Source organism: Rhea americana, unplaced genomic scaffold (genome assembly GCF_003343005.1).
Source record: "Rhea americana isolate MKP2758 unplaced genomic scaffold, rheAme1 scaffold_74, whole genome shotgun sequence".
Classification (NCBI taxonomy): Eukaryota; Metazoa; Chordata; class Aves; order Rheiformes; family Rheidae; genus Rhea; species Rhea americana.
Window position 1 is genome coordinate 1,636,919 of NW_028186912.1, and position 22,407 is coordinate 1,659,325.

General features: G+C 37.4%; 1 protein-coding gene across 2 annotated transcripts in view; it reads left to right on the top strand.

Moving 5' to 3' along the window:
• The first annotated feature begins 1,014 nt into the window (after nucleotides 1-1,014).
• CERT1 (ceramide transporter 1) overlaps nucleotides 1,015-22,407 on the top strand; it is a 72,570-nt gene continuing 51,177 nt past the window's right edge. The window contains exons 1-4 of one of the 2 annotated variants that reach the window (XM_085322103.1): nucleotides 1,015-1,118; nucleotides 2,128-2,310; nucleotides 2,400-2,534; nucleotides 18,490-18,606. In XM_085322103.1, the coding sequence (XP_085178229.1) occupies nucleotides 2,218-2,310; nucleotides 2,400-2,534; nucleotides 18,490-18,606 (345 nt within the window). In that variant the 5' untranslated portion in view covers nucleotides 1,015-1,118; nucleotides 2,128-2,217. The remainder of the gene's footprint in view (nucleotides 1,119-2,127; nucleotides 2,311-2,399; nucleotides 2,535-18,489; nucleotides 18,607-22,407) is intronic. The other variant, XM_085322104.1, reaches the window with a different exon arrangement.

A 22,407-nucleotide genomic window follows, 5' to 3' on the forward strand; every position in this document is an offset into this window, starting at 1 on the left:
TTTTTTGTGAGGGACTCTGAACTCTTTCCAATTTGAAAATGTTTGTGAGCCCAGAGATGGGAGGAATGCTGAGGAAAAAGAAGGGCTTGGCTCTCATCTATGAGATCTTGTCCTCTAATACTGATTTGGAGAGGGAAAGCATGCAAGAGAGACATGAGATGTTACAGCAGTTGAAATGCGATGTTTTTCGTTCAGTAGTGTGGTTATATTGCTAGTTTTTCTTCCGCAAAGTTTTCTTTTAACTAGATGATTATCATCATTAGAAATTTGGATATTTGTATGATAATCATTTTTATGTTGGCAAATTAAATATAAATCTGGGTACTATTTCAGGAGCAGAAGGTAAAGCCATGGTTTCTTCTGAAGATCTGTAGCTTATTATGAAGCTAGATATATGCAGACTTCATGTTTTTCTAGATGGTTTTGCTGGCTAGCTGAGGCTGCCTTTGCTGTGAGAAAGCAGGGGCTATAATCCAAAGAGTCAAGTATGATAACCTGTTGCAATGAATGTTCTTGAGGGCTAATTTCCCCTTTAATACCTGAGAAGTAAAATGAAATGGTTGCATACCAAACTTACTACTGTGGAAATATTTTATTTTTTAAAAATTTATTGTGTATAATTAAATTCAGACTCAGTAAGAGTAGGCTACAATTCTTTGAATACATAGTAATTTTTCAACTGTTCTGTGATAAAGAGGGAAACTGAAGAAAATAGAATAATTTGGTAAGAGAGGTTTATTAAAAGAACACCTTCCAAAATGCCTTAAAAGACAAGTAATTCTAGGCTTTATTCCATTTTATTTATTGTTTACAATTTTAAGGTGGATACAAACTGAGGACTTTGATATGGATCCATCTGTTCTTGATGCACAGGTATCTAGATGCTTGAACTAGTGGTCTTTAGTTTGCCACAACCTTTTTTTTCTACCCAGTATTGTTTATCAAGTCTTGTAACTCATGTCGTCTTTCAGTTGCAACAGCAAATTTTGATTACAACAGCAAATGCAAGATTCTGACTGCTATATTTGCCTCACTTAACTGTGTCAAAGGAGGAAAGGTGATTCCCTTGTTCTTTTGTCCAAGATAACCTTGGAATTTGCGTCTCCAATCTGGGAGCGGTAGGACTGCTTGGATATTGTTAGAAACTTCCCAGCTAACAGTGTTTACTTTTCGTTCTTATCATATAGACCTCTTGTTCCTAACAAAGCTAGCACTCAGCCATAGGATATGTATAAACTGATGTATATGCTATATTGTAGAAGCTAGTCTATTAGCCCACTTTTTTTTTTCTTCTTTTCCATTTATTTATTACAAAATGGGAAATAGTAGTTTGGATTGTATGCTAAAAAGACACATTTTACAACTATTCCATGTGTGTGTCTTCTCAAATAACTATCATCAAGGAAATGCTTAAATGATAAAGTTCTTTTGAACATAGTTTTTTAATTTTTCCCATTGTTATCTAACTTGCAATTCTTRCGCTGTAAGTAGTTAAAGACCAAATGCTAATCTGTAGCTGGAGTTGCGTGGGACAGATTGTAGAATTGTGATACTGATACAACACAAGTGCAGTTCAAATGTCATTGGCAAGATACTGCAAACTTAAGAGGCTAACGGTCAGCATGTCGTAAGTCACTTTTAACTAGGTTTTTGTATGATGAAGCTAGGGCTTGTCRCTGGAATATGAATTTAATTCTGTGTATGGGGTCACTAGAAAAATTACAATAACAAGAGAATGATGGGGCATCTCCTGATAAGCAAGTATCTTAATGAGAAAGTAGCTATGAAATTAAAATCTGAAGCAACATCTGTCTTTTCAGCATCTGTAGTCTTACTCTCTGAGCAATATGAAAATGACTTAATATCAAGAGTAATTAGTTCTTTAATTGTTATATACTGTAGTTGATGAGATAATGGAAGGTGTGTATGTAGATAATCTAGTAAGATCTGTTTTTAGAAATGATCTTTTAATTTTAAAAAAATGTTGTTTAGTGTTCTACTTTAAATTTGACTTGTTGTGTAAATAGGTTCTAAATCAGAAGACTAAAACTCAACTTATTGATGAATGTTTAATTTCTTCCATGAACATACTTTCTGTCACTGATATGCTTAACACCTCTCTTTCAGGTGGCCTTGGCACCACAGTTTCAGGGAAGAGATCTGTTTTCTTACTGTTCATTTGAAGCAACACTCTTTTTCATAATCTGACATTAACAAATGGCTTGCAAAAGTGGTTTTAAGAGCTGTGGACAGAACAGCAATAAAGTTCTCAATTGGGAAGAACTTTCAGAAACTGCAACTTTTTTCCTGGTACTCAAAAGCTTGAGAAATACCAACAAAACTTTTTTTTTGTTATTTTTCCATTAACTGACGTCTCAATTTCTTTCCCTTTTTTGCAGTGGACCAACTACATTCATGGGTGGCAGGATCGATGGGTAGTTCTGAAAAGCAACACACTCAGTTATTACAAGTCTGAAGACGAAACAGAGTATGGCTGCAGAGGCTCTATCTGTCTGAGCAAGGCTGTGATTACAGTAAGCACTATTTCAGAATTGCCATCTTTTCCTGTTTCAGGGTGTTATATATTTTTAGCCAACTTCTAGTGAAAGCAAATATCAATATGATGGATTAATTTTATTATGTCACTTATATTAGTGATATCAGTGCAGCACTGTGGAGCAGRGCAAGGAGTTGCCAGTCAGAAAAAACTGTCTCAATTTGCAGCTGCAGTAAAGAGTGTTTCATCTCTGCTACAGAGATTTCTACAGGGATGAGTAGAGTTTGCTTATAGAGAAGAGATTCCTTGGGGTCAGCCTAAGACCATGCCTTGAATTCCTAAAGGAGGTTAGCATCTATCACAGTCCTTATGACCCTCTCTAGTGCAAAATATGTTTGACTGTACTTTCTGTAACTCAATTCTATAGAATGTTTCCAAAAACAGTGCTCTACCACATGCTTCTTTCTCAGAACAGTGTCATGTGTGTTCCTCTTCTTGCCTAATGCTAGAAGATCCAATACTATACTGGTAAGAATAAAGAGCCTACGTATAAATGAAATCCATGTTAACATTATTTTGAGCTAAAAAGTCAGCCTTAAGTCTAACTAGCTAATTTTTAGGAACTATTAGCTGGACTCTTATGTAGCGTGTAAGTGTACAAAAACAATAATATTTAATCTTACTACTTTTTAATCTCTCAGATGTGTTTATTCTAACTGAACTGGGGATGACAAATGAGAAGGAGTCTCACTAATATTTAGCTTACAATACTGTTATCAAAGCATACTTTGATATGAAAAAAATGTGATTGTATTAATTACAGCATTTTGGAAAATGTGCACAGCAATGGGCTCTAGAGGTACTCATTTAAATTTATATCTGGCAGTCTGTAGTAGCAGCCTATGATCAAGAGTTACAAAAGGATCTCATTCACTAGTAAGTGGCTTAATAGTCCAACTAGGGAAAGACAGGAAGATGGAGACGAGGAGGTAAGCCCAAGAAGGTCTTAAAGTATGCTGTAGAGCAGCTTGAATTTCAATTTTGGAGGTGAAGAGAAAGATAATAGCGATGCTGATATTGTTGCCGGAATGTTTTGATGAATTGCCCTTGGTGAAGGGAAGTTGCAGTGCTGCTTATCTTCTGGCTAGGAAGTATGTAACTCTGAAACTTCTTACAGATTGCTTTCTCTTCTCTCTTGTCTGGCACTTGTTACATCTGGTAACTTGGACTTGAATTGTTACTTTTGTTTTCCACCTTCTTGAGCTTGAGGAAGATACCGTTTTGGGGAAAGAGAAGAGAAACTATGCACCTTTCTGTAATTTAAGTTGATGCTCTAGTTCATTTTTTTGGGGGGGGGGGATTATGTGTTAGAGCTGTATTTGACAGTTCAGTTGTTTGACCATAGTTTTAAATGGCATCTCTGAAACCTGATAAACTCTTGTTTTTTACCCCTACCTGCAGTTAGCAGTGATTGTTGCATAAGTACTAGAGATTCGGGTATACTGTTGGATCATTTGATGTTTCTTTAGAATTTGGAATCTTGCCTTTGAAACTGCCGAGAGTTTTTGTTTATCACTTATTTTTCAGAAGTTATTCTTTTGTGCCAGAACTGTAGAATGAACACTTCTGGTTTGGTAGCTGTTTGGTAGCAAATTGAATAGCTTTTTTGTTTGTTCTGAGCCTACTACTTTATCAATAGTAGAAAATGAATTCCAGTCAAACATTGTAAATACTCATCCTTAGATTCTTCCTGAGGCAGATAGTTAATCTTTACTTTCATGTACTTGTTATGTCTCAGTATCTGCATAATGCATTTAAACACATAGAAAAATGTGAAAAGCTGATGAAGTAAATGATGATTAACAACTTACTCTTTACTGTACATATCTGTGATTACTTTGGAAGAGAGGGGAAGTCAGGTTTCTTATTGAGTTAATGCTCAGTAGCACTGATGTAGTTGGGATCTTCATCATGAATATTTTTCTAAGGCTTGTATTACACTTTTAGATCTAGTTTTTCTTGATCTTGCTGATCTAGTCAGGTGTGGTTAAGTAACTGCCTCCTAACCTGGTTTGTTAAAAGGAGTTTTCCTTCAGCACAAAGCAGGACATATGTGGTTTGGGATGGTGTTGATGGCTGTAATGTTTGTTGAGGGAGTTGGGTTCTCATGAATCTTTCCTTTAGGCAGTAATACTAGGTATACRTAGGTGTTTAGTTTCAACCGAGGACATAATAATTTCTTGTAAGTACTTAATGCTGCTAGTATAGAATGCCTCCTTTTTATTGATATTTAGGCATAAATGTAGACAGCTGCTGTCACTGAGTAGTTTTACTATACTACCAGCATGAAGATCAGGGTAATATGTTGTAGTATTAACTATGAGATACGAATATTGTATTAAGATAGCCCCGGTCCCCTCTGATCTTGTTATATCATTCACTACTATTGGGCAGAGATTGATAGGTAATTCTGCAAGATATTTTATAGAAAGATACTCCTTCCCCTTCCCCCCCCCCTTTTTTTTAGTGGGAGAACTTCTTAAATTATCAAAATAGCGTTATCAGATATCTCAAATGTATTATCACAGTGCTATCCCTCCAAAACTATTAGGTTCCTGTGAAAATACACTTGAATTGGATGGAAACTGTGGGATTTGGTTAGACTGCTCTCTGTTAACCACTGAGCCTAAAAGGAGTTGATTTCTTGGGACAGAGGAATAAGGATGAATACTGATTGTATATTCTGTGGATTATATCGAGTAATGAAATGTCAAGACCTGGACACATATGAATTAAGTTGTGAAGGAGTACAGTGAAAGTCAGTAGGTAATGCTGACTTAGTTACTTGTAGCCAGACAAGGAAAGCACCTAGAATAAAACTTTGAGTTGTTTGAAGCATGAACTCTGAGTTAGGAGTTCTGCTACATGGATAAAACCTATGAAGAAATCATGAGCCTTAAATACTTAGCATAACACAGATTTAAGCTTTGTTCTACTACTGTAGCCTGGGCTTCATAAATTATTGTTGTAGTTGTTTAAAAAATATTGTCTAGCTTTGTCTAAGATATCCTTCATTAACATCAAGGTTTGCAGAAAGTCGAACTTTCAATAGGGATTTGTATGTACATGGTTAGAAATGAGTGTTGATGGTAGTTCTGCAGCAGTGGATCCACAGGATTCAGCTTTGGAATAGGAAGGTCCAAGGTCTATTACTAAAAGACCAAATGCACACAGATGCTTTATAGAGGTTGGAAGTCTGCCTTTCTCTCGTTTCTAGTGGAAACTGGTCTTTCAGCTTGTACTATCTTTGCCGTGATTATTGGCTCTAATCTAATAGTGTCATCACTGCTCTAACTCATGGAGTGACATGATCATACAATCATACTTCTTGATAGCATAGAATAATTCAGGCTGAAAGAGACCATGAGAGGTCATCTGCTGTAAGCCCTTCCCTGCCTCCTCTGCATCCACCTACCTCCACACTCATAGCAAGACCAACAGTAACTTAATTTTAGTGGGAGTTTGTATTAATAAACGTTTTAAACCTATTTGAGCTCTTAACAGTAAAGATTTATTTCATGAGTTCTAGGCTTGGCTAGTGAGAACAGCTTTTCTGCATGGATTCATATAGAAGACATATGAATTTGGAAAGTGGAGAAATGTCATGCTTGGATTTTAAAAATCTTTGAAATCAGCCATGTGTGTGCTTTGTATTTGTTATCACCAGAGGTGACTATACAAGAGGAGTTAAAAAAGTTTGTGTTCCAACTTACATTTAAGCCTTTTTTTTTTCTTTTCACTAGGATTCATAGAACTAGTAAGGTAGGGAGGGACCTCTGGAGATCCGTATCTAAAGTACTACCATGCTGTTTTAATCCAGTGATTGTGATTCATCTTCATTTTAATTTTTGTATACCAAATATAGAAAATTTTAATTTCCTAATTTGGTAGATGAAACAAGATTTGATAACTGATGCAGTGATTTTCCTTGTTTTTTGCTTATACTGAAATGATGCATACTCATGTCAAAATCTAAATGGGAATGTATTCTTAGTTACTAGTCCTTATTTTCCCAGAATATTTCATGATTATTATTGTGTTCTAAACAGACAACTGGACAATTCTGTGGCTACTGTTTCAGCTAGGATTGAGTAATGAATATAGTTTACATAAGAGGAATTTTTAGTGAACTGGTTTGTTTCCAGAAACATTAATTAGGAAGAACTGTTGCTTAATGAAGGCAGTAATGATGATCTATGATAATATAGCAGTTGCAAGTCATTCCCCTTCAGAATGGACTTCTGGAAGGGTGTATTTCTTGTGTCTTGCTGGAGAATGTCTGGAGCTCAGGACAGATAAGAAACTAGAAAACTGAGCTCTGCCTGAGGGGTACAGCCTGGTTAATTCTTAGCTTTTTGCCCCCCCYTTTTTTTTAAGTAAATGTTACTGTAAAACACTTAATACATATTCATATTATAAATTGAGAGGCAGAATAAACATAATTTAGTGGGAGTTAACCAGAGGCACAAGAATTTCTTACACGAAAGAGCAAAACTGTCAGTTTCCATTTTTAAAGCTTCTCATTTCTTTGCAAATAGTCTGAAGAAAGTAGACGTGGTTCTTTTCAGAAATCAACTGCCAATAATAAAAGCTTTTAACACGTTATTTTTTCAAGATACTCTAACATTGTCATTTAATTTAATATTTTTAATGTGCATCCTCTGACTAGATGTTTCTGGTTTATTTGCTGTATAATTCTGGTCACCATTAATAACTGGGCACTTATGGGAAGTACGGACTGACATTTCTAAAAATAGATTGATTAGTTAGCAGAGGATGCTTCATACATTTGTCAATTAAAACAGATACAGAAGTTCCCGAGAACTCTTTTCACAGAAGCTTTAGGCTCTAGAAATACTAAATTCTAAATTAAAGGTGTTTTCTTTTATTGAAGGAAATGTCAGTGCTGAACGCCTTAAGTGTTGCTTAAAGTGCTTGATGCATGATGAATCATGTCTTTCAAAATACTTCCAAAATCTTACTGTGATGTTAAGTTGATGTGTTTTTTCTTTTAAATTGTATAAAATGGAAAATAATATCTCAATGGGCCAGCTTTGAGGACTTATACAAGTAAACTTTAGGTTAACTTTTTCTAGCTGCTGCTCCAACCTTTGGTCTTTTAAACATAACTACATATGTTAGAAGAATTATKGTTGAAGTTTTTATCTACTGATAAGTTTGAGTCTGTTAGCTGCTAGATAAGTTGAATACTAACTGATTGCTTTCAGTTGGCAAAAGCTTTTGTAAAAAACCTCATCTGTAAATTCACCATATCAGTGAATTTATAATATTCACTAATTGCATTGAAATATAGTAATTTGGTTTTTTCAGCCTCATACAGTTGGAAACAATCTATTTTAGTATGAAATGATGTGCATATAATTAAATATTTCACTTTCTGTAATTTGATAAAGTGCTTCCTCAGCCTAAATTGTTACTAAAAAGATGATCTGAGTAAACTAAGTCAGAGAATACAACATTAACTAGATAGAGTTAGGACATACACAGTTAGTACTTCTGTCCTTTAATATCTGCTTTAAATAACCAAATAGTTATTTCTGGCTTGATAGAAAATCTGGAGTGGATGGGAGAGGAAATCTAAATGCAGATTTTAGACAGTACATCTAGAAAAGCCTGGTGTGGATGGGAGAGAAATCTAAATGCAGATTTTAGACAGTACATCTAGAAAAGCCTACAAACGCAAGTGGGATCAGGAATGCTTACTTATATGTAAAAGGCATGAAGTGCTCCTTATCTGGAGAATAAAATGCCAAAGGACAACAGAAGAGTGAGGGAGCAAAGGAGAATTGGTGTGTGGGAGATGAGATGGGCTGCTGGGAACATGGGATTGAATCTCTTGGACAACTCCTAGAATTCAGGTCCTGCATACAAACTTTGAGTTGTCTGAATCAATAATGGATAGATTGATGCACAAAGTAAATAAGGCAACTTTCTGACATTTTCATCTAAGAATGCTAACACTCTTGAGAGACAGCGCAGTTTGATTTTTGGGGGTGGAGAAATGGAAGGTTTCTTCCTTGGTATGTATTGAGAAAGTTAAGTCAGAAGTGAAAATCAGGCATCCAGATTTGCTTAATTTAAAATGTTATGATGAATAATTCTGCAGTGATTCAGATGGGGGGGAAATACTCAGTAACATTAAATAGCTAAATATTTTAGGGTAGCTTAGTATTGCTGCAGAAGATTTCTGCTTAAGTACTTGTATATAATCATATGTTACTGTGTACTATGAAATTAGGGCTGTAATCCGACAGTACTTCTATCTACTACTTCTATTAACAATTAGAATATTGTTCCCACACTTAACTTTTTTTCCTATATTAAGAGATTTAACAGCATTCATGACTTAATATCCACTTCATAAGCGTGCTTCCTGCCCATGGGTTGTATTTGAGTATTTTGTGCTGTGGAATACTTCTCACAGGTGTTATACCACRTCTCAGATAATTTCAGTGTTGCATTTGGTGTTACAGTTTTATACTTGGCCATTTTTTTTGTTTTCCACTCTGTAATCTTGCTGAATCTGAATTTCTATATGCTTTCATAGATTGCTTTGTAGTAGATGTAGTAGTGGATACAGCTTGTTCATCTGATACCCATCTCCAGTGGTCTAGTCTCATTCARTAGTCCTGCTAGGCAGCCCCTAGCTGATTATTTAATAGCTATCTTGGGATAGCTATTAATGACATGTTTTTAGTATTTCCACTGAGAATTTGTAGAATACCAGGCCTCATTTTTTTTTCTATGCATTCCTGTTCTGGAACTCTGAATAAAAGGATCAGAACATTATTTTATCTATTTATATGCTGCTGCACAAGGCCTTCTCCTATCTGGTTGCCTCAAAGTTGCTATCTCATCACCCTTTGGGTCTGTTCGTGCGCACGAAGGAGTTCTTCAAGATAGTTCTCTGCAGATGACACGTCAGCGTTGCTTTTTGGAGTTCATCTTTTTGCCTCCCCCTTTAGATGTAAGCTTTTGTACTGCTTTTACCATGTTACTCATGTATTCTAGGCAGTGTAGTTTAGATCAAATATTCTAGGAGACTTCAACTCCTCAGTTGGTTTGGTACTTCTTTCTACTGAATTGTACTTTAATCAACTGAAATCCACCATTTCCTGGTTAAAAGAGGAACAGTCAGACAGAACTTGTTACCTCATGTCTCTAGGCACTTAAGAACCAGGTTGTCTGGGATTAGGGTCCTACATATTATATAATGACTTCAAGCTGCAGGGGGGTAAGGTTGCATTTCAACTGAATGTGTACTTCCCCCGCCTTCCCCGCCCCCAAAGAAATTAGAGGTTGTTGTGATGAGACTGACAGATGAATTTTAAGCTTTAAAACAAAGCTTTTTGACATTCATTAGCAACATATTTTGTTCTAATAGTTCTTGCACATTATTAATCATTATCACTGCATATTAGTTCTTACATGTTTTCAATCATTATATAATCAAAGCAATTTGTCTTTAGTACTTGGATCCTAAAGTAGCTGGGAGTGTGCAGCACTGTGGAGATGATGCTGTGTAGTCAGCCTGGGATCTGTGTCTTTGGTCCTGACTGCTGAGGTCAGGGTGACCAGACCGGAGAGCTATTCAACAAGGGGAGGGGCAGAATGGAAGTGGGCATTTTTTTCCTACTCCCTGAACTTGGGATCCTTTTATAAGATGGCTGAATTTCTAGATGATTCCTAGCCCTTGGCTCCTGCCCCTGAGCCATGTGGTGTGCAGTGCTGGCGAGTGTTGCTTTTCCAGGCTGCAGCAGGTGCCTTAACCTATTGCTTGGCTGTGGTGCGGGTTTTTTTTTTTTTTCCTGTTTTGTTTAAATTCCCCCCCCACACACACAAAAAAAGTCCTTCTGTAGCTGCTGCTACTTGCAGCGAAGGCAGTTCTCCCAGCTCTTAAGGTTGTACTTTCTCACTGACCAGTAGGTGACCGTCAGTGAGTTATTTACATTCCTACTTTTGGCCTGTGCCCATATTTTCAAGGCCTTTTCTGTTATCTTATGCTTAAACTGTACATTGTAACAGGAGACAGCTGGTACTAAGCTCTGGTTCACAGAGCAAGTTTTCGTAACAAGTTGATAACAAGCCTAATAGACCAAGTCTGGGGACTTGCATAGTTAACCTAAGGCCTGTGGCCTGTTRCTCATGATGGCAGTATTATCTTTACAGAAATGCTGGTACAGTTGTACTGTGTATGTTTGAATCAAAACAAGCTAATTTTAGTATTAGTGTGTTTCTGTTTTCGTAGTACAACAGGCCTCTTTAGCTGCACCCCCTCCACCTCCCCCATAGACCTTGGGGTGGGAATTTGCCATTCCCGTTGCCATGAGCCTGAATCCAGGATACTATGCTCTCCCTGCTGCCTCAAGACGCCAAGGCTACTGCTATAAAGCATGCTGTCTCCTAGGGTAGATAACTATAGATTTCACTGCGTTTTTGTGAAATCTACAAAGTCTGCAGTGCTCCTAGTTTTACAGGCACATGTACAGGTACAGCTCTCAGAACTTCCGTGGCACACAGCAGTACATATGAAGAGTTGTGAAGAAAAGACAGCCAATTAATACACAAATAGTGATTAAGAGGTGCAGCTGTATATGTGTGATTCCCATTTCATTAGTTGACCATCTTGTGGTGATATAATTTTTTTCCGTAGCTGATGCATGATACGGGTGGATGTAGCAAATATTTTGCCCTACTGGATACTCTAAAAAAAAATGTCGCATGTGCATTCTTCTGTTGGATACTCAGTTCTCTGACATAATTCCTTTCAAGGAGAAAACACACTTTAGTTTCCTGCATCATATGGTCTAGAATCATTAAGTGCTAGTGGCCTCTGCACATGAGTGGTATCCACTTCATTAGAAATGTAGAGTTCTTCAAACAGGACAGGCCTATTGGTCATATCTCCATTTTTCAGAGTGCCTATATAAATCTGTTAATACCTTATCACTAATCAATTCAGCTTTTGCAGAGTATCCACAATAACTGAAAGATCACTTAAGACAGTGGCTATGTGCATATACTGTTCTACAATGATGTATTTTGGCCCTCACTACTTTTAATAACACAGTGCCATGCTATTCCATTTCTTTGATCAAAACTTAACCAATATTTCAGATGTTCTGTTGTTCTCTAGATTTTATTATCATGAGTCATTGTTTTTTCAGTGGACAGTTGGGAATAACATGCAAGGTGTGTTAATATAAAACCAGTACAGCATGATATACATAATTCCACAATGAGCATTATTAACAGGGCAATAATTGGATAAAATACTAAATAGTTGAATACTTCTTACTAAAAAAATGTTTTCTATAATTTGTTATGCACCAGAACCCCTCTGGGTATGAGAACACAGTGAAGTTCTTGCAAAGCATAAGCTTCAACTTCAAAAATATGGTTGCCATCCTCTTGACACCCTCCTTTAAGATATTTGTATACACTGACAAGATCCCCTCTTAGTCTTCTCCTGGCTAAACAGACCCAGCTCTCACAGCCTTTCCTCATGGGAGAGGTACTCCAGTCCTCTGATCATCTTTGTAGCCCTACGCTGGACTCTCCAGTAGGGAGAGTCTCTCTTGTACTGGGGAGCCCAGAACTGGACACAGTACTTGAGATGAGGCCTCCCCAGGGCTGTGTAGAGGGGGGAAGATCACCTCCCTTGACCTGCTGGCAACACTCTTCCTAATGCACCCCAGGACACCATTGGCCACCTTGGCCACAAGAGCACCTTGCTGGCTCATGGTCAGCTTGTCATCCACCAGCACTCCCAGGTCCTTCTCTGCAGAGCTGCTCTCCAGCAGGTCAGCCCCCAGCTTGTACTGGTGCCCAGGGTTATTTTTCCCTAGGTGCAGGACTCTGCCCTTGCCCTTGTTGAACCTCAGGAGGTTCCTCTCCGCCCAGCTCTCCAGCCTGGCCAGGTCTCTCTGAAGGGCAGCACAGCCCTCAGGTGTGTCTGTCAGCCACTCCTCCCAGCTTGGTATCATCAGCAAASTTGCTGAGGAGGCACTCTGTCCCCTCCTCCAGGTCATTGAGGGAGAAGTTGAACAGGATGGGACCCAGGACTTAGCCCTGGGGGACACCACTGATGATGACCCTCTGAGCTCTGCCTTTCAGCCAGTTCTCARYCCACGTCACTGTCCACTCGTCTAACCCACACTTCCTGAGCTTCTCTAGGAGGATGTAATGGGAGACAGCATCAAAAGCCTTGCTGAAGTCAAGGTAGACAATGTCCACTGTTCTCCCCTCATCCACCCAGCCAGTCATTCCATCCTAGAAGGCTATCAGGTTGGTTAAGTATGATTTCTTTACCTTGGTGAATCCATGCTGGCTACTCCTGATCACCTTCTTTTCCTCCCTATGTCTGGAGATGACCTCCAGAATGAGCTGTTCCATCCCCTTTCCAGGGATGGAGGTGAAGCTGACTGGCCTGTAGTTGCCTGGATCTGCCTTCTTGCCCTTTTTGAAGACTGGAGTGACATTGACTTTCTTGCAGTCCTCAGGCACTTCTCCATTTTTATTCCTTGATTTTGTTATCTGTCGCAATTTTACTAGCTTCCCCTTATTTGTATTAAATAAGCTACTAAAGGTTTCCTAGCATCATATTTCTGTAGCTCATCATACAAGATGTTGGCCTTCTCTGTTCCATGTGTGTTTGTCCAAGATTCCCTAAATTTCAAATGCACATCTCAGTGCCTCTCTCTGTATTGCCCAGTGGCTATTGTGAGGAGCATACAGTCCTGGTCTTGAGCTTGTCCGTTTCAAAAGTAACTTCAGAGGAGAGATGCAGCTTAGTGATGCTGCATGTACCCCTCTATCCTTTCTTCTCCTTCACATATTGTCCTCGGATGATCTTCTGGAGTCACTGTTGGAATCTAGGGAGGATGGAGGGGATTCCTGGATTTCAGTGAATAGGTCCAAGTCCTGAGCCTATTAGGCTTACTGGTTTAAGATGTAAGTTTAGGTGACTTTGTAATCAAACTGAATGTTTTTCTTAAAAATTTTCATTTGTGTTCTTAATTTTCTATTAAGTACCTCTCTAAATTTTTTTCAGGCTGAAACTATCCTTAAGTTTGTAGGGGAAAAGTGAGGAATGTTTTGTTAACATGCTTTGAACTATGGATATTAAGAGAAGGAAAGGCAAAAAATAGTTCTACTACTAAAGTCTTTGTTAATGATTAAAAGCTGACTTATTACCAGAGACAAAATATTCAAACTTAACTCCCTTAAGAGAATTTTATAAAGCGTAATTAAAACAAAATGCATTGCTTTACAAAATCCATTTTCTAAAGCAATGATTGCTCACAATTTTATAATACTTTTATTGGAAGGAATAAAACAAGTAGCATCTAAGTATTTTTTGATTCTGAAATTACTCTTGTATGAATATAGTTCTTTTATGAGCTCATCTGGCTGTGATAACTCAATCTAAGGAAAAGCAAATGCATTTTTCTAGCAGGATGAATACCAAAGCTAGCATTATGAAGCTTTCTGTAATCTAACTTCAAGAACAATGGCTTTCCAAATTTGCCCTGAACTTTGAAATTCCAGAATGTAGTAAAAGACCAAGAAGTATATGCAGCAGTTAGGCAGGTTTGTGCATTTTGCTATGAGCAAAATCCAACTGCTGCAGCTATGCTAAATATTTTTCTTTCTAGATCTTATATGAAAAAAATGCCATCACAAAATTAAAAAACAACTTACATCTTTGTATTGCTGAATGAAGTGGTGTTTTTACTGGGTTTTTGTCTGTTGTTGCAGTGTACAATGGTGTGTTGCAAGCCACAGTTATCTTTATAGCAGCATATAATATTGTTCTGCTAATAACTTCGGAGCCAGCATAGATAACATACTGCCTCTCTCATGTTTATGTTGGTTTCGTTCCTGTTTGAGAGAGAACTGAAGTATGGCARTTTTTTTTTCCTGCAGACCTGGATCATTAGTGGCTAATGTCCTAGTACTCTCTCTGCTCAGTATTGTTTTTCAATAGGAAAAACTAAAAATTCAAAGTAAGCTTACTGTAGATTGGTTTTAGTTCTGCAGTGGGGATAGCAGCACAGACATAGCAGATCCAAGCCAAGATCCAAGTCTACACATCACAATCATCAGCTATAAACTGCTCTGGCTTGCCTCTGAGAAAAGAGGCAATCCTCCTGCTGAAAGGGAAGAAACACCATTTAGAGTAGTGGGACAGACTGACTTAGCAAGCAGAAGTTTTTTTCATTCAAGTATTTTCTTTAATGGAGTATTCTGGAAACTTAAAAACTATATGAAAACACTTACCTCCCTATGTGATTCACTTAAACCAATATTTTCAAGTAGACACTCTAWAGCTTGTTTCATGAATACCTCGAACATGAGAGCTGTATAGCAGGAAGGATTCTGTGGCAATGCTGTCAGCTATGACTCATGAGACCTGAGCTAGCTACAGACTTCCTCAGTAACTGTAGCAAAGTAAATGTTTCTTTATGTAAACTGCTCTTGCTTGTTTAGGAGCTAATACCTTGTTGGCTTTACCCTCTAAGATCTGTGAGGGTTAAATGCCTACAATAGCCTTCGTATTGGCAGCATTCTCTACAGGTGCCTCAAAAGATAGGAAGGAGACAGAAAGGATGCTTGGGAATGCTAGAGAACTGTTGGACAGTGCAGTGTTTCAAGCAGCATATTCTTGCATGGAATTATGATTTGGATATTTTTCTTTGAAATATTGGTTCTAGAAGGAGCCTTTGGCACATACAGAGTGCCTCTGCCGCAAGACTCCTAACAGTCTGCCAGCCTCAGCTTTGAAAACTCCATAAGGGTTTTCAGATGCTCTCACTCATAGTATCATGTTGATCTGCTGGCTTTTTGTTTCCCTAGTGCCCTTTCAATTTATGTATGACTTTATGCTACTTGAGGCTGCCGGGGGTGGGTAGGAAAAAAACAGCTAAAGTTCTCCACCTTGCTTTAGGTCCTGAGAGTAGATAGCAATTCCTACTAGCTTTCTACTTCCCTGTGTGACTAAAACATTCTTCTCTTCCTTGCTTTATATTGGTTGTGAAAGAGCCAGAAGAAGTAGGACGTATCCTGGCCTCAACACAGGTTTTTTAGTCTATTACCTATGAAAATCCCTATTTATTCCTCCAGCATCTTGTCAGGTGGCTGGCGGGGAATATGTCATTTTATAATTGCTTCTGAGGCTATGGAGGAGAGTGAACAGTAGGCTAGAAACAGTGAACTTCATGAAAAAAAGAGAAATAAATGAAATGAGGTATGTAAGATCCTACAGGAAGAAAGAGAAAGAAATGGAAATTTTAGAGTAGTATTAAGGAGAGTTAAACTAGTCTAAGGAGGAATTTAGAATAAAGGACAGACCTGAAAAGGGTGATAAACACTTCATGGTCTCTACTATCCACAACTAGAGAAAACAGCAAAAGCATATTCATAGCAAGAGCAAAAATGAGCAGTTTGCCCACTGCTCAGTGGGGAGAGGAAGATAACAGATGATACCAAAGTCATTACATATTTAACAATCTGCCTACTTATTAATGAAATGAAGTATGAACTCATACTGGGTTGTGAGAAAAGGGTTCAGTGGCAGTAACTTGACATATTGTGATTAAGAAAAGAACAAGTTGCATGCAATTATGGTGTTTTATTTGATCTTGGTAAAATGCATAGTAGAGATCTTAGAATTGGCTGGAAGTGAAAGATAAACTAGATTCTAGAGGGTTATCTAGATCTCATCATTTTGAAAGGAGGTAGAGGAAAAGGAGGGAAGTAAGTTAGTCTGACATCTCTTGCTAGAAAAATAGGAAAATAGCAAGCAAGATGGTAAATAGGTAACGTATTTGTCAAGAGCAAACCATGTCATGCCTATTGCATTTCCTTTTGATGCAATATTAAACATTGTTAGTGAAGATTGCTTTGTTTAAGTAACTTGTCTAACAGGACCACGTGTTAGACTGGCTTTTCTGTAATACAAATTTGTACAGCAAGCTGGATGTAACCCTAGACTCTCTAATACATTGCGTAGTCTCTTAACTTTCCTCATCTTCTATTGAATAATGAAGAAGTTTATGTTCAGTCTATAGCCCAGAAAGTGTTTGGAAGGTTTGGCTAGACCGCAAGGAAAGTATTTCTCCTCTGTGTCCAAAAGAGGCATAGTTCTCCAAATATATTAAAAGCTGCTATGCAAAGAAAGGGAGTACATAAACATGTCTTTAAATAGGACAAAGAGGTAATGATCTTAAATCACTTAAAACACTGTTTAGGATAGAGATGGCAAATATAGTTGTGCACTGGAACGAGTTGCTTATGGAAGAGTGGTTTACTAACACTGCCAGTTTTTAAGATGAATTTTGTCAAGGCAACCCAACAGGGTAGACTAATTGCTTTCAAATCCTCCCAAAGGCCCTCAGAGAGAAGAGAGCAAGAGAGCAGTGCCGCAAGAGGAACAATCTGGGTTTTTACATATTTGCTTTTCTGGGAGACCCTTCCTTCCTTCATAGTTGCTGCGTGCATATCCTCCATCACATGGCCAAAGGAGGGCCTAGTAAAGGAGTGGCTTGTGAACAGGGCCTGACAAAAAAGGGGCCTGGACTTGATGTCCCATACATACCTATGTTCTGTGATTTCTGTGTGAAAACTAAGTAGTATATAACTAGGTTTTAAACTTTCTCAATTGAATGAAGTCATGGTCATAATGGTCAGATATTAAATAATTAGTAGCTGGATTCATGTGACAGGGTTGCTGACTTTCCTGAGGGGAGTTTAAAGTTCAAGTGCTTGAGCAAGTATGCAAAGCCGGGGGGGGGGGGAGGGAAGGCTTCATATACTTTTCCTTAAACCTTTTCCAAGCTCATTCTTTTTGCAAATGAGCTTCTGTTGTCCTATTTGTTTCCTCAGTATACTTAAGCAAGAAATGCTGTATTCTGTGAAAGTAGCTTCTGATTCCAGATCCTTTGAAAACAAATTCCACTGACATAAACATGCATGATACAGCAGACTAGATTTGCTTTTAAGTTACTTCTGTGGAGTGTTTCATGAGTGACCCATAGTGCTTCAGTTGCCTGTAAGATTAATGAACATATAGAGCAGTTCTTATAAAATTGTTAACCTCTAGAGTCTTGTCTTTGATATCCTGGATCCATATTCATGACCCTCCAGATCACACCATTTTCCTTACTTTAGAGCCTGTTACCTTCCTGCAGTTATGAGTACATAATTTTTCATTCAAATATAGCAGAAATTTCAAAAGCCATTCAACAGTACCCATGTTATGTTTGCTTTGTTTGAAGGATAGTCTTCCGTGAAGAAAAAACATCTTGCTAGGCTTTATTTTAGATATTTGCTAGGAACAAGATTTTGAAGTGACAGCATGTGGGCACTAGGCAGATTAGATAGCTATTTTGTTCCCCCTGTAGTTTCCTGACCAGCTTCATTGCAATATTAATGAAAGTTTTTTAGTTTATTAGGTGTGTGACTGAAAGCTAATGTGTTGGATGGTATGGGAAGAGGTTGCAAGTTGCTCCCCATTAGCCCCATCTTAGATGGTGAAGATAAGAGGTGGAGGCAGAGGATGATGCAGCTTCGTTTAGTTTTTTTTTTCTTGTCATTTTGCTGTAATCTCTTTTTGTTCTGTACTGGTGCTGTTTGCTATGATGTTTGTATTCCTTCATCTAAATATGATGTTTGTATTCCTTCCATCTTAAACCATTTAGTTTTTCTGTTTCAGAAGACTGGTGTTTTTTATTATGAAAATGTATGTTCATTCATTATTTCAGACATCTGTAGAAAATAAAATTTAAAACTAGCAGTTACTCAAGACAATGTAGACTACAATTCTTCTTAAACTACATTTATAGTGTCAAACGTTCTGTGAAATATTCTTGATTGCGAATTCTGACTACTCTTACACTTTTCATTTACAGCCTCATGACTTTGATGAATGCAGATTTGATATTAGCGTAAATGATAGTGTTTGGTACCTCCGAGCCCAGGACCCAGACCACAGACAGCAGTGGGTAGATGCGATAGAACAACACAAGGTATGTGTTTTTTCTGATTACTTTTCTCCTTCATTAGAACTGTTGGTGCTTGTGGAGAGTTGGAATCTTCACTGTACAGTCAGTAGGAGAACTCAAGGTATGGATGACTGACAAAAGCTATGAGACAAAAGTGCAATATTAAATAAGCTCCAAAGGAGTTGGCTTGGTTATCCTTCACAGATAAGAGTTTAGAGAAGCGGGAGCTAACAGCTTTGAACCTTTCTTCAGCCCCTCTTTAGCTTAAAAAAATCTTGCTTTATGTTTGAGTGGTTTTTCAATAATTCTATCCATCCTCTCACCAATTTTTGAATTTTCTTCTCTATTCTAGATGTTAACCTTCTTAGTCTTAAGAGTCTGTCTGCCTAGGTTATCATTCTGGTTCTAAGCTAATCTGTTTTCTTTTGACTTTTCACCGTATCTGATACTTGCTCTTGTCCCCTTGCTTTTTAAGGCCCTCCTCTTCATTAGCATTTTAGTTCAACTTCCTGATTTATGCCTTTTCTCTTCCAATGAACTCAGTTGTTTTCATTTTACATAGAGTAGAACACTGCGTTTTCATGTACAAGGTAGTCAGTCCTACAGCTTGACTTATACAATGCCCAGTGTAGTACAACTCCTATATCTGGGGTATACAAGTGTTACAGAAATACATATAGATATCTAAGTAGATAAATATTTTTATACTGAACCTTTTCAAGCGTTGCTTATAGAAGTACTTTATAAAACTAGGAAGCTTCATCTTTTATTGGGCAACCCTTGTTACAAGGAGTAAGTATTCTTAAAAGGCTGTCTTTTGATAACAGCTCACTATAAAGATAACCTCTCAATTAAATACTAGTCCATTTATGGCCTAGCATTTTGCCTTCACTTTGAGACAGAGTTAACATTTAAAACATACAGAATTAAGCTGCAAAATCAGATTTATTTTCTGTAATCTAGTGAGAAAATACAAAGCTAACCATTGAATTTTTCTCAGACAAAAAGGCTGCAGCTTCTTGTTCTTGCAATATCGGAAGAAATGACTCAAGACAATGCACTGAGCATGCTGCTAGATTATATGTCTATAGAGATGGCAGCAGAATCTTTGTTTTGTAGGCATAGGGTAGTGGGGACGTAGGACTTGAGTTGCTTAACCTTGGGCTGAAATTCAGTTTAGGTTTGTGTGATTTAACCAGTGAATTGCAGAGTTAACACAAAGGGCAGCTTAAGCAGAACATGCGCTGAATCATCGTGCTCCACTATGAAGGAGTGGAGGGGATGGGGGAGAGGTGGACAACAAATCCTGTTCTTAAAACTGTACTGTCAGCCACCTAAAAGGGGAGTCTGCTGATGCTGTTCTTCAGTCTTATAAGGCTGTCCTTAAATGCTGCTGAGCACTGAGCTGACAATATTTTTTTAACCATGTATTTGTATTATGAAAGTATTGAGTGGTAGTAGTTTTAAGGTTTATCACTGTATATGTAAATTTAGAATAGTCTATGTCACAAAAAGACTTGCATATATCAACACTGAATTTTCTTCTGTCCCATTGCCCAGTCACTATCATGAGGTATCTGTTTGCTTCCATTTTTTTCTTATCTTGATTAGCCTGATGGTGCCAGTAAACTTAGCAGTATTTTTTTCAACCTCCTGTTCAGGTCACTAATGTTGAACAGCATGGATTCTAGCCTTCTTCTGTATGAAGGAAATATTAATTATGCATTTTAATTTATTAAATGAAGAGATTCTGCTTTAAATATTAATTTGGGTTTGGACAATTTAAACTTCTATACTTTGCAAGAAAACAGTGACTTTTTTTAAAAAAAGGAGGGGGAAGGGGAAAAAAAGACAACGTATACAGGGGGGGAAAGACAACTTGTTTCAGCCTTTATTATTTTCACTTAGGGAGTGCAGTCAGGTTTTCTAGAAGCTAATTCACCTGTCCAGCTTTTTTGGTATTTACCTGGAGTCTGATATCAGGATAGGGATCACAAGGGCTTGTTTCATGGTTTTATTAGAGTTATCTTTCTGCTTGTTATTAAAAACCTGAGTTATGTGTTCCAGAGTTTTATATAAACTGGAAAAGTACATCTGCAAGTAGGAAGTGGAAATAAAATTCTTTGTGCATGCTGAATTGACAAAAAATAGTTCAGTTTGCTTTTTGCTATTCCCACGTGGTAACACTGGACTTTCACTGTCAGAAATCTGGCTTTGTTCTTGTTGTTTGCAGTTTTGTGGCTATGTGCTATTTTTCAAGGTTTTATATTTACTCTTTTTAATCCTGTACTGTTTACTGTGTTCAAGACATAGCAGTAGTTTGCATCCCTAAAAGGAGAAGAAAGTGATATGGCACCTCACTTCTAAATAAATTGTCAAACCATTTAATATATTAAAGCAATACATTATTTAAAAGCATTCTATTTGTTGTATGGAACTAAACACCATGATCAATGCAAGACAAGGCAAACAGTAAAAGGTTTTGGCTGTTTTGTAATAAAAGCCCAGACTGAACATATAAATATATTAAAAAAAAAACTTGGAAAAAGCATTTTTAGTGCAATATTTATCTGTAGCTTACTGAGTGGGAAGGTAGTTGAAGTAGGCTGCTTAAGCTGTTTGCTAACAAAAGTGTGTTTGTGAGACTTACTGTAGCATGTCACAAGGTTGTTTAGAGTATGAAAGAAAGACTGAAACTTTGCAACTATGTTTCATTGTGCTCTGAACAGAGGAAATGCTGATTTAAAATGAACTTTGTATTAAATTAGAGTATAAGCAGACTTAAAACTTACTGCTTAGCAATACTAATAAGTAGCTGGTGGCAGAGAAATGTAAAACATCTAATATTTAAGCATAAAAATTCTGCTAGAATTTGTTGCTCTTTGTTTTTTGGGATTGCATTAGCATTTCCCTGTTTTGAGGATTCCTGAGTATTTACCAGATTAAATGTTTCAGGTATGCCTTACAGCTTCTACAGTATTTCTTAATCTCCCCAAACTGGAGGGAGAAAAACTGAGGACAGTGATAAGACCCTCAGTTAACCAAACGAGGAAATAATTTACGCATCACCAGCAGTCCTTTCTTGAATTTAAATGTTTCATGTTCATGCTACTGAGCAAGTACTCATCTGCAAAATAATCTCGTCGTGAGGGTGGTGTGTTATTGGGAAGCTTCCCTCTATTTTGCTACCATAAGAGGTAGTCAGGTGCAAGATAGCTAATGACCTCTCCTTAGATGGAGCTAATAGCTAGAGTAAAAGGACTCAACAGCAGAGCTGGCTCCCTTATTTCTCCAGTGTGGAAGTACTGATGGTGCATGAGCGCAAGGTATTGACAGTTGTAGAAAGCTGCTTTCCTCTTAAGTTAAATATTCAAGGACTGACTTGAAGTTTCTACCAGGTTTTGAAAATGCAGTATGGAATTTCTAATGTGAATTTAGAGTAACTGACTTAAATGTAGGTTTTTTTTTGTGAGAAAGAATGAGGAAAATGTCTGAGTTTGTTTCTAGAGTTTGTTTGTACATGGACTTTTGTAGCATGTGACTCCTCGTAAGTAAAGAGCATGGTATTCTACATACTGTGAATAAACATACAAGATTTCTAACTTTTTGCTTAAGCTGAATGCTTTTTTTTTTAACATATACTTAAAGTTTCTGCTTCTATTTTATTTGATTTATTTGATATTTATCTTTTCCCTCTGTTTTGTTAGAGTAGATATGTTTACTTACTAACTTTTATTTTTCCCCTGAGATGTGAATGAGGGAACTGAATTGCAGGTCATTCTAAGAACCATCTCGATAACTTAAGTTAACTTGCTCAAAGTTTAT